Source organism: Malania oleifera, chromosome 13 (genome assembly GCF_029873635.1).
Source record: "Malania oleifera isolate guangnan ecotype guangnan chromosome 13, ASM2987363v1, whole genome shotgun sequence".
NCBI lineage: Eukaryota > Viridiplantae > Streptophyta > Magnoliopsida > Santalales > Ximeniaceae > Malania > Malania oleifera.
The window spans coordinates 6,699,494-6,715,653 of record NC_080429.1 but is presented as its reverse complement, the minus strand read 5'-3'; the positions used below and the strand labels follow the sequence as shown (position 1 = coordinate 6,715,653).

General features: G+C 32.7%; 2 protein-coding genes across 6 annotated transcripts; one reads left to right on the top strand and one right to left on the bottom strand.

The window, feature by feature from the left end:
* The first annotated feature begins 1,695 nt into the window (after positions 1-1,695).
* Positions 1,696-6,903, top strand: LOC131145964 (multicopper oxidase LPR2-like). Its single transcript, XM_058095153.1, has 3 exons — positions 1,696-2,259; positions 4,821-6,278; positions 6,672-6,903. Exons 1-3 carry the CDS (start codon positions 2,041-2,043, stop codon positions 6,723-6,725), a joined length of 1,731 nt encoding a protein of 576 aa, XP_057951136.1. The 5' UTR covers positions 1,696-2,040; the 3' UTR covers positions 6,726-6,903.
* A 1,345-nt stretch (positions 6,904-8,248) lies between these two features.
* Positions 8,249-11,905, bottom strand: LOC131145965 (receptor-like protein EIX2). 5 transcript variants are annotated; one of them, XM_058095155.1, is made up of 4 exons: positions 11,423-11,905; positions 8,727-8,897; positions 8,604-8,651; positions 8,249-8,499 (listed from the first exon to the last, which is right to left on the bottom strand). In XM_058095155.1, exons 1-3 carry the CDS (start codon positions 11,808-11,810, stop codon positions 8,641-8,643), a joined length of 570 nt encoding a protein of 189 aa, XP_057951138.1. In that variant the 5' UTR covers positions 11,811-11,905; the 3' UTR covers positions 8,249-8,499; positions 8,604-8,640. The 5 variants fall into 5 exon arrangements, 3 of the variants coding, with proteins under 3 accessions (XP_057951138.1, XP_057951139.1, XP_057951137.1); XM_058095156.1 differs by having other exon boundaries at positions 8,727-8,873; XR_009134197.1 differs by having other exon boundaries at positions 8,727-11,904.
* Between the last annotated feature and the right edge of the window lie 4,255 nt (positions 11,906-16,160).

The following is a 16,160-nucleotide window of genomic DNA, read 5'->3' as shown; positions in this document are numbered from 1 at the left end:
TAGACGTCATCCTCCTACTGGCCTCCCACCACCTTCATCCTCATCCAAATTTGCCAAAGTTATTATTATCATCATTATTTATTTATTTAACTCTGTGAAATTGAGGGTCAAGGCTGCCTAACTGTTTTAGTCTAATATTTGTACGTAAAAAAATTGTATGAGTATTATTTCAAAGATATCATGCCCTCTTGTGTGGACAAGGATTCAAAATATTAATAATATTATTAATATGTACACACATGTTGACGTTTGTTTCTATTTATGTTAAGAATATATAGAATCAACATACCTAGCTTGTTTGACTAAACCAATTCTGGATACTAGAAAATATGGGTAAAAAAGAAATAAATCACCCAGTGGTTGCTCAAGTGGCAAGACGGTATGCTTTTTCTTGACAGGTTGAGAGTTTGAGTGCTATAGATGGATGCAGTTCCTACTGCTGAGGACATGGTGGACCCAGTCTGTGTTGGATGGCTACTGCTGAGTTATGCGAGATTAAACTCTGTCTTTACCTGACAAAGAGGATTGGGGGTATCCTCTAGCTTCCAGAGTTGGTGTCGCTCAAGAGGGTCCGAAGAATTGGCTCGAGGCTGGAGTCTTTGGGTTATAAAAAAAAAAAAAAAAAAGTAAAAAGGAAGAAATAAACCAATTCTTTTTACTAGTTTCAAAACTTGTTAGAGGACCAACTTATTATTATTTTTATCATTACAAAAGAGAGCTTAGCTAGGCATTGGGAAAGGGGGATGCCCCCCCACTTGGGTCCATCATCGAGGGAAATGAACATCCATGGAGACACGTTTTGAGTTGCCAATAAATTGAAATGTTCCAATCAAAACTTAAAAATAAAAATCAGTATCTTTTTTTTCCCTTTTTAATCTTTTTCTTCTTTTTTTGGATTACACCGGATTTCCACATGTCCGTTTTACGGTCCACGTGGTTAATCTCGCGCCCCTTAAAGCTGACCCACAACTCCAAAGGGAAGTAAATTTCAGGAGTCTGGGGGCGAAAACGAACCCGATAGAGTTTGAATACTTGGTCTCGTGAGAGGCACTCCCGTAGCCCGCATTACCACTTGAACTTCTTGTACATATATTATGATGTCAAATTCGAACATAATCTTCTAACATTTATTTACGATGAGAAGACCCTTTATATATCACAAAACTCAAAAGTAACATGAATAGTTTTATGATCATAAATCAAGAAATTATTTAATAGGTTTATACACATGTGTTGTACACATCATCATCATTTTTATTTATTTATTTATTTTTTACTTTTTATAGATTCCACTACAAAAAAAAAAAAAAATGTGACACTAAATTAATGGTGGTAATTTGCCTAATATTTTTTTATACACAATATCGAACACAAAAAGTTTTTATCATTATAACAATAGTTTTTATTAAAAAAAATAATGATAATAAATTAATAATCCACATGACTGTCACAAATGGACAAAGTAAGAACACAGAGAGGAGGAAGTAGGGCACAAACTTGCGTGTGCCTTGCTCTCTCCTCTCGCCATATCATCCTTTAATGAATATTCTCCATATTAAATCATATTCTTAATTAACTTGAAAGCAAAAGTCATTATTACAATTTACATATTATAAACCACACAAATTATAATTACAATCAAACACATATCTGAATTATAAAAGCCACAACATAATTAAATTAGGAAAAAAACAAAAAACCAAAAACCAAAAAGGAGTGGTGAATGGTGAGGGGTGGACTGGAAGGAAAAGCTAGCATCCAAAATCACTCAAAAAAAAAAAAAAAAAGAATCAACTCAGACAAAACTGACGCAAAAAGGATTCAATTGAAGACAAGCAACCCTTAAAATCACCCATTAAATTGTTGCCCAAGGTAAGAAGAACAAAATTCTACCATTCAATGGATGCCTTCTCTCTCTCCCCATTAGTCAAATTCACATGTGAGCTGTACTTCACCTCTCCATAGTTGTTCACACTGTATCAAAGCTCTCTCTCTCTCTCTCTCTCTCTCTCTCTCTCTCTCTCTCTCTGAATCTGAACTATGGAGAGGGCTCCTGTGTGTTATCCCCTGGCTTTAGCTATGGTGGGGATGGTGGCGTTGGTGGCCTGTGCGGGGGCAGAGGATAGGCTAATAAGCCCGTCAAAGCTGAAAATGTTTGTGGACAATCTTCCGGATATGCCCAGAATTCAAGCTTACAAGATCGTCAATGGCATCCCCGTTTCGAAGTCTCTCAAGATCGGCATGTATCACAAGAAATGGGTACGCTTTAATTCTTCTCACTCTGTTTTAATCTTCTCTTTAAGTGTGTGTTTGCCTGTGTGTCTGTCTCTGAGAAACAGAGAGAGTAGGTTCGGTGGAGTAAAGGGCATGGTGTCCTTAGATTTGTAGGGTTCCCCAGATGCAGGGGTCTCTTTCTGCTTCATTGATTTCTTCACCCATGCAGCTCTAATCTCCTCTGTTGAACAGATTGAAGTACTTGCTGCTTTGCAGTGATGAATTCATTAGGGCAACAAGCTAATTAAGCATTTCCCTTTTTTTTTTTTTTTTTTAAACACTGAGAAAGCCATGGAAATTAATTTCGTATCAATAGAAAAATCCATTTTTTTTTCTTTAATTCACAATTAGAGTTGACTCAATAAAATACTCCAATTTCACTCAACTCAAAAATATAAAATTCGAACAAATCGAATTGAGCACTTCAAGAGTAAGCTTGACACCTCACTCTCATAGCCATCTCATATAATTATTTTTAAAATAATATTATTTAAAAAAAAAGATTGCCGGATTATATTTAAGTCTCTTGGACTGAAATGTAATAAGAATAAATTTTCTATTTATATAAAAATATATTAATTTTGAAAAAAGGAGGCCATCATTTAGAATGAATTGTCATACAAAAGTTTGGGAATTAGTATTATTTAAATCATTCTAAATATTCTTTGTAATAGTAATTTTTGTTTATTTCATAATAAATAAAATAATATAAACTTTCGAATTTTATTGAAAAAAAGTCTTTGCAAGATATTTTAATAATTTTTTGTGGTGTTTTTTCATTTTAAAAGCAAAATAAATTACATAATTAAATTAAAGATAAATTGCGAAAAATTCTTGGGAGGCCTTGATCTTTTTTTTTTTTTATTTTAAATCCCATCTGTTTATTGAACAATATATTATCGCAGATAATTAATTTACACTCAGTTAGGAAATATTAATTTCAAATTATAAATTTAGATTTGTATAGATTTTAGTACAATTTAATATTTTTTTGAAGTGTATTGGATGCTCAATTAATCAACCAAGGTAAATAGGTTCGCCTCTCTGCCTTTTCTTGAAAACTTGAACTTGATATTTTAATCAAAAAGAATCTTGAGTTTACTTGTGAAATCATCTTTTGTAGGTAAATAGAAATTTAATATAAGTTCATAGTACATTTTGTTAAAATTCATAAAAGTTTAAATTTAAAACTTCTCTCAAATATATAATTAGTTTATTTTGGGGAAATTATTTGCCAATGATTTGCATAGAGTCAAATTATTGTTTCTTAATTTGAGATACCAAAGGGGGAAACAAATATGATATAATTATATAAGTATATAAATTAGGATATAAGTTTTAAGGTATCTATTATCAGTTTTATCTATTTAGCTGTCAAGTAAAAAAGTATTGTTACATAGGCTTTATTATATTTACTTTTATGATGTATAAATAGAAAGACATTTATAGGAATAAGATTGAATTTCTCTCTTGATTTTATCAAGCCCCTCCATTTAAATTTTCATCTAATTACTTTCTATCTCATTTGATTCCGCAAATCAAACATGTTATTATTGAAATTATGTGTTTTTTAAGTATCTCAAAAGCACAATAGGGTTAGAGTGGACCCCATTAATCGAGTGAGGTTCACTCCAACCCTATGTATATATAGGATTATCTTAGAGTCGAGTTAAAATACTCGAATTTGACTTATATTCGATCAATTTTAAAATTATTAAACTAAAACTCGACTCGATTACAAGTTCATAAAACTTTAGCACGAATCAATTTTAAAATAGTATTAGGTCTATATAATGTACATGTAGTATTAAATATATTTATAAAATAGATATTATATAATAGATATAACATAAAAATAAATAAATAAAAACTCGATTAGACTCAAAACTCGACTTGAGTTTTATTACTAAAATCGAGTTTGATTTGTTAAAATAGTCAAGTCGTTGGAACTCAACTCAAATTCGAGTAAAATCAAGTCGAGTTTGAATAATTTGTAAGTAAGTTTGACTTAACTATGTGTGTCTGAAAAACTTTTTAAATATCAATTTTTGATAAATTAACTACTTCGTATGGAGCTTTTTATCTCGTCAAAGTGAATCCTACATTTATGTACACTTCATATATGGGTCTACTCCTAACTATTGAGCAATAATCAAAGGTATAAAGTTTCACATTTTATTTATTTATTTATTTTGTTTTATATTGATTTATGTTAGAAATTGTAAGTAATTGGTTTTCCTTTTTCTTCTGCTTTAGTATGACTAAATTTGGTAAACTTGATTTGTAGGAAAGAACAGGGAATGAGAGAAAAGATGGAAATCCATGACTTTGCTAGTAAATTAATAATAGTATTTTATCTTTACTTTCCACATTTAAAAAAAATAAATAAATATATATATATATATATATATATATTTTTAAAGTTTATTAATTAAAAGTTACTTCCTCCTCAGAAGTCTTTTCAAAGAAACTTTTTAAAACTTGTAAGCAAAAGTCATCCTTAACTTAAAATCAACGGTCGTCACTCACTTCCTCTTCTTTTTCAGAAATTCCACAGAGACATCCCCGCAACACCCGTCTTCGCCTACGGTGAATCCAAACATGCCGCAACCATCCCCGGACCCACCATCGAGGCTCTCCACGGCGTCCCAACAAACGTGACGTGGCGCAATCACCTCCCTCCACGCCACATTCTCCCCTGGGACCCAACCATCCCCACCGCCGCACCCGCCTCCGGCCAGGGCGTCCCCACGGTGGTGCATCTCCACGGCGGCATCCACGAGCCCCAGAGCGACGGCCACGCGCAGTCATGGTTCACCGCCGGTTTCAAACAAGTGGGACCCACCTGGACCAAGAAGAAATACCATTACAACAACTTCCAGCACCCGGGAAATCTATGGTACCACGATCATGCCATGGGGCTGACCAGAGTCAACCTTCTCGCCGGCCTGATTGGGTCCTACATCCTCCGCCATCCTGATGTCGAGGCCCCGCTCGGGCTGCCCTACGGCGAGGAGTTCGATAGACCGTTGATGGTCTTCGATCGGAGCTTCCGCACAAATGGCTCTTTGTATATGAACTGCACAGGAAACAACCCCAGCATACATCCACAGTGGCAGCCGGAGTACTTCGGTGAGGCGATCATCGTCAACGGCAAGGCCTGGCCCCGCATGATCGTGCGGCGGAGAAGGTACAGGTTCCGCATCATCAACGCCAGCAACGCTAGATTTTTCAGGTTCTTCTTCACCAACGGTCTCAGATTCATCCACGTGGCATCTGATTCCGCCTATCTCGGGCATCCAGTTGTAAGAGATCACATTCTTCTGGCCCCATCTGAGATTGCCGACGTGGTTGTTGACTTTTCCGAGTCAAAATCGAACACAACTATTCTAGCCAACGATGCACCGTATCCTTACCCGACGGGAGACCCGACCAACGAATCCAATGGCAAGGTGATGAAGTTTGTGATCAGGAGACGCTCTGAGGTCGACACATCGCGAGTGCCTAAGCGTCTCATCAAGTATCCGATGCCAAATTTATCCGGTGCTTCGCGAACACGATACATTACTATGTACGAGTACACGAGCGATATAGATGAGCCCACGCATTTGTACTTGAATGCGAGATCGTATGAGGATCCTGTGACGGAGATGCCCAAGGTGGGGACTAGTGAGGTGTGGAACGTGATCAATCTGACGGACGACAATCACCCGCTGCACATTCATCTGGGTTTGTTTGCTGTATTGGCTCAGACGAAGCTGGTGAACGTCAACAAGTTCCACAAATGCATGACGAAGATGAACGACGCGATCAAGTGCCACGTAGATAAGTATGCACGCGGCAAAAGAGTAGGTGTGCCGGCGCACGAGAAGGGGTGGAAGAATGTGTTCAAGATGAGACCTGGTTTCGTGACTAAGATTTATGTGAGATTTGCTAACATACATTCGAATGCATCTTACCCCTTTGATGCGACCGCGGAGCCGGGCTACGTTTACCATTGCCATGTGAGTAACTAACTACTACTTTATCCTCGCTCTCAAAAATTTTATGGCGAGTCCCAAATTTGAAAAAGGATGAAAAATAATAAAATATATAATAAATAAATAAATAAATTTAAAAATTAATTTTACACCTAATTAAAATTTGAGCATCTATTTTTTTATTATTTTTGAAAATTTTATATTTATGAGGATGAAAAATGAAAAAAATTATATGAGATCATCTTACCTTAAATCTTTTTCACTTATACTCTATATCATTTTCCCATTACGTTTAATGGATTGGAGAGGTGCATTTAAAAACCTCTCCTAAGGATAAAGTATAAATGCTTTTAAAACTACTTGATTTTGTAACTTTATAATTCTTTGTTTATTTTCTTTGTATTTCTTTAAATACAGATATTGGATCATGAAGACAATGAAATGATGAGACCTATGAAGTTGATCAGATGAGAAATCCACACAATCCGTTTCTGCATACCCTAAACATGCATAGTAAGAGTCCCTTTTTTTATTTTTTTACATTTTAGATTCAATAAAGTCATTTACTCCTTTTTCAATAATGTAATTATATTTGGGAGTGTGAATTTTAAAGTTTAATTTATGTGGATTCAAAGAAAACTTTATATAATTTATATCTTATTTTATTTAATTATACACAAATCCAAATTCAAGTTTGAATTCAAATTTCTCCAAATCCAAATCTAAAGTCCGAAACTCATGCTCCAAATAGTGGAGTCATTGTTTGAATTCTTATCCTTTATTTGGAGAGACTTTAAATTTGGATTATATTGGAATTAAATAAGATGTAGTGTAAAATTATATTGAAATTTATCTAAATCCAAATTTAAGGTCTGAATAAAAAAAAATTATTTTTATCAACTATTCTTTAATTCTATCTTGAATATGGATTTAATTTATTATTTTTGAGTTCATTCAAATATTACCATTTTTTTTTTCAAACTCTTACTTGTGTTTACAAAAGAAATAAAGTGAGAATAAAATATAATGAAAAAATTGAGTGATGAATTTAATTTCATTCAAATTTGATATACTAAACATGTAGTTAGTGTTAATGTACCCGGGGAGAAAAAAAGAAAGAAAAAAAGTGCTTGAAAATATATATTTTTATCTCATTACTCATTTTTTAATTAGTTTTCAAATTCTCTTTATAAGTGTTAAATTGAAAAAGAAGGCGCGGCCTTAATTTTTTTAAAATTAGAAATAAAATAAAAACAAACTTCCATGACTACATAGGTGATAATGGTTTTTTTTTTGTTTCTCAAGTTTTAGTTAGCGAAGAAGCCCGGGGTGAAGCTACATATACATACGGATGGCTTATCTTTTACCCAAATATCTTTCTAATCCTTCTACGATTAGAACCAAAACCTTTAAACTTGAACACAGTAATTAATATGAATTTAAGTTATTGTTTTTGAGTTGATTCAAACATTATCTATTTTTTTTCCAAATACTCATGTTTGTGGTTTGCAAAATGAAATAGGCCGAGAATAGAATATAATGAAAATTGAGCAATGAATTTAACTTTATTCTAGTTTGATATACTACACATGTAGTTAGTGTCAACGTACTATAAAGGTAACATGGGTGAAATTAGTGTTTTTCTCTATCTTTTAAAATATTAACCTGTCTTTTTCCTAATTCTTGAGAAGATCCAAAATCAGGCATGACTCCCTCTCTCCACTTATTAATAAATAAAATAAATGATTGAGCTAAAGAAACAAAGTAGTGTTTGGGAGCATGGGTTTCAAGACTTGAATTTGATTCATTTGCATTTATAAGAAAATCAATAGAATTTTATTATATGTTTTGTCTAAATCAAAGATACGAAACTCATGATTTTAGTGTAAGATAAAAAGTGCACAAATTTTCTAAAGATTGATTTAATTCCATTTTATTTCATTCTTACCTACCAAACAAACGACTATTTTAGTGCAAATGACACTGTCACACACTTTCTTTAAAACATCAATAACCATTAATGTAGAAATCAGAAGACAACCTTATACACACCGGCCATTGATTTATTTTACATAAATTGTTAACGGACCAACACATACCCCAAGCCAAAATTACAGAATACCTAAAACTTTGCATTGCACAATGCATATCCTTATCTTGAAAAGCAAGTGGATGCTCTCAAGACAACACATGATATGGTCGAGACAATTCAACAATTATAAACTAAAGCAAGTGGATGGCTAGTCTGCAAAAGTGGAGAATGGTGATTAAGAAGTTATAATATTACTGCAGAATTAAATACACATCATGATCGATAGGAGATTATGCATAGTGTAATAGAATTAATACCTCTAGGCTTTTGATGAGTCCAGTATGATAAGTGATCTCAAGCATGACCTGCATAAGATGACATTAATTTCAAAAACTATTTCATTTCACAATCAAAATGGAATGGTAAACAACATTTTTTACCATTTAAAGCTTGAATCCTCCTTCCAAATCGAGTCGAATATATTGCAACCATCACAAAGAGTTTGTCTTTCATATTGTTTAAGAACCGGAAATAGGCAATTCTCCATGAAGTATTGAGCACTAGAGTGCCACAGACTCCCCAAAATCCTACAACAAATCCAAGACCCAAACCTTCATAAAACCATGGGAATACTATTAGTCCAGTTTTATCTCCTTGAGTACTTTCATTGTCTTCATGACCATTGACATGTGGTTGATTTGAAGTTAATTGGTCCTCGACACACCTTTTCAGAAGTGGAAGCCCACATAGATGGGGATTCCCCATGTATACAGAAGCCTTGAAACCTTGTAATTGAGTGCCTGTTGGAATTTTTCTTGACAATTTGTTGCATGATAAGTCTAAGACACTAAGTCGACTTATTTGAGAAAGACTTGCAGGAATTTCACCGAAAAGTTGATTTCTGGACAAATCAAGAGAATCTAATGATTCCAACGCTCCAATCTTTGAAGGAATTGATCCATTCAGTAAGTTTCTCGATAGATTCAAGTTCACCAATTCTCTTAGGATGGTGATTTCTTCAGGAATTTCACCATCTAGTTTATTGGTTGAAAGATCAATACTCCTTAAAAGTCCCAAAGTGTTTATGAACTCTGACATTTTTCCCTTCCAAATTAAGACTTCTTTCTCAAGCATTGCATCATATGAGTTGTCACGATATGAGTTGTCACGAAAAAGGAAGACCTTACCATCGAAGCTTGGCATAAAATTTGAATTCTCATTTTTCATCATGCTAGTCAAATTGTAAAGGCATCTTGGTATAGTTCCCGAGATGTTGTTTTGAGAGAGGTCCAAAATTTGAATTGTTGATAGATGGCATAGGTTTAAAGGTATGCTTCCATGGAATTGGTTCGATCTTAGACTAAGAAAGCGTAAATTGACTAGGTTATCCCCAATCCATGTTGGTATTGCACCAAAAAATTGATTCTCCCCCAAATCAAGAGTCACCAATTTTGTGCAATTTTGTAATGATGAAGGCAGTTTTCCATTCAAATAATTGTGGCGTAAATGCAAGCTTTCAATGTCAGACAAGGAGCCAATTGAGCTAGGAATTTTCCCTGATAATTTATTGTTTTCCAAAGAAAGAACTTCTAAAGATTTAAATTGCATCCAACAATTAGGAAGCTTTCCTGAAAATGAGTTATTTGACAAGTCAAGATATACCAAAAAGTTACCAGAAGTTTCGCAAAAGAATGAGAGAGAACCTGAAAACATATTATTGGAGAGATTCCATATTGATGCATTACGCAGAAATAGTGGAATTATTGGACCCCTGAAATGGTTGAAACTTAAATCTATGATTGCTCTTTCATTACAAAAAAATGGGGATGAATTAGCAACCCAGCAGTAATGTGGTTATGAGAGAGATTTAAGTAATATAATCCTGGAGATTGGTCCCAAAACCAATTAGGGATAGTATCTGAAATTGCAGCAGAAGAGATGTCAAGTACAGCATATTTATTTTGATTTCTTAGCCACTCAGGGAAATGAGGACCCAACTTGCAGCCAATTAGAAGTATAAAATCCAGTTGGAAAGGGGGAACCCAGTCAAAGCTAAGGTTTAAAGTTAATGTGTTGTGAGACAAGTCCAAGTATTGTAGTTTGGAGAGTCTTGAAAAGTGAGCTTCAGACATCATGCCTTCAAAAGAATTTGAAGAAACATCCAAAATCTCAAGTTGAGAAAGGCTTCCAAGATCTTTCGGTATAGTGCCATTCATGTGGTTATTGGCGAGATATAGTTCCACCAAGGATGAACATGCCATTAGTTTAGGCAATGGTCCCACAATTTGGTTGTATGACAAGTTCAGAACAAGAAGGCTAGAAGGAAATCCAAAATCTTGTGGGAAAGATTCATTCAATTGATTCTTGGTCAAATACAAATAACTCAAGGATGAAAATCTAGCCAAGTTTGGCAACGAACCGCTGAGATGATTCCCACGAAGATCCAACATCTCTAACGATGATGAGTTCCCTCCACAACCATCCACGAATAATGTTTGAAAAAGCCCTGAAAGCTTTTGGCTCAATTGATTCATAGCCAGAGACAATGATTTTATTTTACACAATCTCCCAAAAGCTTTGGGAATCTGATCGTGCAAGCCGTTATCGGAGAGATCAACATCCTCGAGGCTGCTGTGGCTAGAGTTGAAGAGTTCTTCCCATGCGTATATAAATGAAGAATTGAGATAGTTATGAGAGAGAGAAAGGAAAACAAGAGAGTGAGAAGAGTTGACGTGGTCGGATGCAATCGAGGGGTGAAGCACTTGAGAGATCAGTTGACACCTCTCTAGGTATAAGTGTGTGAGGGAAGGGAGGTTAAGAATTGCTTGTTGCCAATCACTGGCTGTGCTCAGGTTAACATAACTAAGATCGAGGTATCTTAAAAGATGAAGATGGGAAAGCCACTCAAGATTTGCAAAATACATACCATTATTCTGTTCGAGATCAAGAGTACGCAAGTTTGAAAGATTTCCAAGCTGGTACAACAGTGTTCCACTAAATAAATTACGGGAGAGATTGAGATATTCTAATTTTGCAAGGGAACCCATAAAATTTGGAAGAATCCCGTCAAAATAATTGAAACTGAGGTCCAAATGCTTAAGATGCTCCAATTCAAGCAATGAAGAAGCAATGTTACCTCCCAAACGCCGTAGAACTGGGCCAGGAGAAAGGGGATTTTGAATGGAGCCAGGAAGTTGGAGGGCAATAACGTGACCAGTTGAATAGTTACAGAGAACTCCTCTCCAATCACAACAATTCTTGTTGTGGACATCATCATGGTGAGTTGCCCAAGAAGAGAGCATGCCAAAATCATCAATGAGCTCTCGTTTGAAGGAGATGAGTGCATGCCTCTCCTTCTCCGGGCAGTGGCGTTGGACGATGCCGCCAACGTCTCCAAGGATTATTAATCCAGAGTGGAGTAGTAGAAATCCAAGTGCGATTGCAGCCATTCTCTTGCTAATCAAAATTATCACTGCCATTAATTCATGTAGAAGCAACTGGAAGCAGAACCTTCCACCGGCCATTGATTAATTAATTTTTTCAAAGAGAGACTTTTGAGAATACAGTGATGAGAGACTGAAATGAACCTCCTCCCTATCCCACCACTAGGATTGTTCTTGAATGGGCAGTGACTAGTTCTATATATATATTAGTTTGGAATTTTTCAAAATTGTATTCCATAAAAAAATAAAAAAAATTTAAAAAACCCAGGAAACAGGGTCTACTTGTAGTCTATCATGAAAGTCAAGGTTAAAGTCCAAGTCTTCCACTTAAATAGTTCAAAATCACCCCGACTTTTAGGTTAGAGCAATTGGGACATCTACTAAGGTTTTGGATTTTTTTTAAAAAAATTTTGAAGAATCTAAATAATATTTAATATATTTTTGTATTATATTTGATTTAAATTCGTACAAATCTAAACTTAAATCATCTCCCAAACATAGAGTCTAAAAAATTAGAATACAACTCAATTTTTTTTAAAAAAAAATAAACAAAATAAAAAAATGTTTCAAAGGTCCAATAATAATAATAGTGCCTTAAGAAAAGAAATTCAAAATTATATGTTACCATAAGAATACAGTTCAGGCTGTAGCAGAAAATAACAGCATAATTAATTTTAGAAACTCCAATGTTATAACTTCTACGGCAAATTAATTTTAACACTTTCTGTCAAAAAAATTAAATTATTTTCATTTAATAATAAATTATGAAGGTCACCTTCGAAACTTCACGTTGTTGTGTATAGTAAAAAAAAAAATATATGAATCCAATTTTGCTAGCCAAAGAGGCCCAATTTTAATAGAAATTATCAAACTAAGAAGTCAGAAACCACTTCATAGTAATCAATTGGAGGCAAAGGGAGTGTGTAGAAATCATCAAAATGCGTGATTTTTTTATTTTAGCTTTTTTTTTATATATATTTGAAAATATATATAATATAAAATTTAATTAAATTTTGTCCAAATTTAAGGTGGGTGAATTATATTTATCCAATATTTAAAGAAGTTTTGAATTTAAAATTGTATTAGATTTAGATAAGATATAATATCCATCTAAATTTAAATTTAATGTCTGAAATTTATGCCCAGCATCTCCCCTTCCCATTCTTAAAAACTTGGTCCCCCTATTTATAATTGTAAAATGTCTTGCCTTGAGAGGCAACTCATTGCCTGAAAGCAATCTCACATCTCCATCAATCACAAATAATAATAAAGCCCGGTTGACCTTCACGAGTCTTTTGGGTTAGAAAAAAATATGAAAGCAAAAAATCATAATAATGATCTTGTTATTTGCAGACATTCCATTTTATTTAGGGATTTATATAACACAAATTGGATAAAATTTATTAATATAATAAAGTGAGAAAATACAGAAAAAATACAATACAAAGAAAATTATTTTTTGCATTAAAAAACAAAAAAAAATTAAAAAAAGTCCAAGTTCCTAATTTCTTACACCTACAAAAAATATTTAAAAAATAAAATAATAAATAATAAATAATAAATAATGAATAAGTATAAATTGGCCATTTTTTTCATGGACTTAGCCCAAACACTTTTATTATCTTTCAAAATGATTAACCATTTTTTTTTTCAAAAGAATTGACCTACTTGTAATATTTTTCAATATAATTTTCTTACCAAGAGAATTGTCCTAGAATGGGCACCTAGTTAGGTCTATATGTGTGAATATATATATGGTTTGGAATTTTCATAATTGTATTCCAGAAAAAAAAAAAAGAACCCAAGAAACGGGATTGGCTTTTATACGTCTTCAATTTATCGAAAATTGTTGCCATTTAATCTCTCAAATATTGATCATAATTCTATTGGCATTCAAAAAGTGTACTTCATCTAAGACATGCAAGTCTTCCACTTAAATATTTCAAAATCATCCCGTCTTAAGGTTAGAGCAATTGGGACATCTTCCTAAGATTTTAGATTTTTTATTTGAATTTTGATGAATCTAAATAATATTTAATATTATTTTTTATTTAAATCCTTACAAATCTAAATTTAAGTCATCTCCCAAAATATAAGAGTCTAAATGATTAGGATAAAACTCTATTTTTGTTTCATAAAAAAATAAACAAAAGAAAAAAAAATTGTTTCAAAGGTCCAATAATAATAATAATAATAATAATAATAATAATAATAATAATAATGCCTTAAGAAAAGAAATTCAAAATTATATGTTACCATAAGAATAAAGTTCAGGTAACAGTAAAATAACAGCATAATTAATTTTAGAAACTCCAATGTTATAATTTCTATGACAAATTAATTTTAACACTTTTGTCAGAATTTTTTTTCTTTTTTAATCAGAAAAAAAGAAGTTTCATGACTGCTTCCATGTTTTACAAAAGCAAGGAAGAACTCTCACTAAAAAAAAATAAAAAAATACATATAATTACAAATTTCCCTCCCCAAACTAAAAAATACATGAGACTGCATGGTTGGATGTAGCAAGAAAAATTAAATTATGTTCATTCAATAATAAATTTTGAAGGTCACCTTCCAAACTTCACGTTGTTGTGTATAGTAAATAAAAAAATGTGAATAGAGAACCAATTTTGTGAGCCAAACAAACACTAATTTTAATAGAAATCATCAAACTAAGAAGTCAAGAAACCACTTCATAATAATCAATTGGAGGCAAAGGGGGCGTATAGAAATCATAAGTGTTTTTTTTTTTTTTTTTAACTTTATATTTAGGAGAGATCTTAAATTTAATTTTTTTCTAGATTTGAAAATGTATGTAATACAAAATTATATTAAATTTTGTCCAAATTTAAGACACAAAATCTATACTCTGAAATGCAGCATAAAAGTGATAGTATTTATAATCAGGGGTGAATTATATTTATTTAGAGGAGTCTTGATATTGAAATTGTATTGAATTTGGGTACGATGTAATATAAAATTATATTCAAATTTATTCAAATTTATATAAATTTAAATTTAAAATTTAAAATTCCTAAAAACTTGGTCCCCTTGTCTATCATCATGAAATGTCTTGGCTTGATGTGCATATCTTTTGCACCTTTGACCGGATGCCCCAACTCATTGCCTAAAAGCAATCTAACATCTCCATCAATCTCAAATAATAATAAAGCCTGGTTGACCTTTACGGGTCTTTTGGGTTAGAAAAAATGAAAGCAAAAAATCATAATAATTATCTTGATATTTGTAGACACTCCATTTTGTCCACGAGCTTACATAATACAAATTGAACAAAATTTATTGATGCAATAAAGTGAGAAAATACAAGAAAAATAAAATACATAAAAAATTAAATTTTTACATTAAAAAATAAAAATTAAAAAGTTTTAAAGAAAAAGTCCAACTTCCTAATTTCTTACACCTACAAAAAAACATATAAAATAAAAATAAAATAATAATAATAAATAAGTATAAATTGACCATTTTTTTCAAAGAGAGTAGGCCAACCACTTTTCTCATCATTCAAAATGATTAACAATTTTTTTTCAAAATGTCCTTTAGAAAATTTCACTAATATTTTTTTTTTCTTTATTTTGATTGTTATTATTTGTAACTTGCAATTGATCATTTGTCTAACTGTAAATCTCGTATTATACGATATAACTATTTGCACTTTTTTTTTTTTTTTATTACATAGGAACTCCAGCCACCAATGAGCCCTTCGAATCTCCTGGTGTGACACCAAACCTACGGATCAGCGTCCTCCGCCCTCAGGTCTCGCTGATCAAGGTAAAGTCCAGATGCGGACACGACTTTTGTACATTAGTTGGACATTCGGTCAACCTGACCCTCGGGACACATCTCCATTACCATCTACGGTCCCCGCTGGTTCACAAAGAACTCTCACCATCTATAGTTTCCACTGGTTTACAGAGTGAACTCTCACCGTCCACGGTCCTTGCTGGCTCACAGAGTTAACTGTCACCATCCACAGGTACCGCGTGTATCTACTTGGAATTGAACTCCTGATGCTCCTTCTTACTTGTTGATGTCTTTCCACCGCACCATACAGTGGGGGCTAAACTATTTGCACTCTTATTTTTATTAATGTATGCCTGTCTTGAATCTTGACTTTCCAAAAAGTTAGGAGCCATTTGCTATAATTGTATAAAATTATGAAAAAAAAAAAGAAAAAAAAAGCAGAAATAGAAACAGAATACTGAAAATCCAATAACCTAACAAATTAAGATTTTGAGTAAATAAATGTTCATTTTAGTCCTTGAATAAAATAATAAATAAAAATAAATAAATAACAAAAGTATAAATGATACAAACTTAAAATATTATAATAAAAGTAAAGTTATTACAATTATTTTACTTAATTATTATTTTTAAATATTTACTTTAAAAGAACAATCTTATTATGCATGA

Excerpts from the sequence above, each read along its gene's own strand:
- LOC131145964 (XM_058095153.1), top strand. The coding sequence starts at position 2,041 with ATGGAGAGGGCTCCTGTGTGTTATCCCCTGGCTTTAGCTATGGTGGGG. Across the intron at positions 2,260-4,820 it reads GCATGTATCACAAGAAATGG|AAATTCCACAGAGACATCCC; the intron begins GTACGCTTTAAT and ends CTTCTTTTTCAG. Across the intron at positions 6,279-6,671 it reads GCTACGTTTACCATTGCCAT|ATATTGGATCATGAAGACAA; the intron begins GTGAGTAACTAA and ends CTTTAAATACAG.
- LOC131145965 (XM_058095154.1), bottom strand. The coding sequence starts at position 11,810 with ATGGCCGGTGGAAGGTTCTGCTTCCAGTTGCTTCTACATGAATTAATG. Across the intron at positions 8,874-11,422 it reads AGTTCTACGGCGTTTGGGAG|GATTTTGGGGAGTCTGTGGC; the intron begins GTAACATTGCTT and ends GATTTGTTGTAG.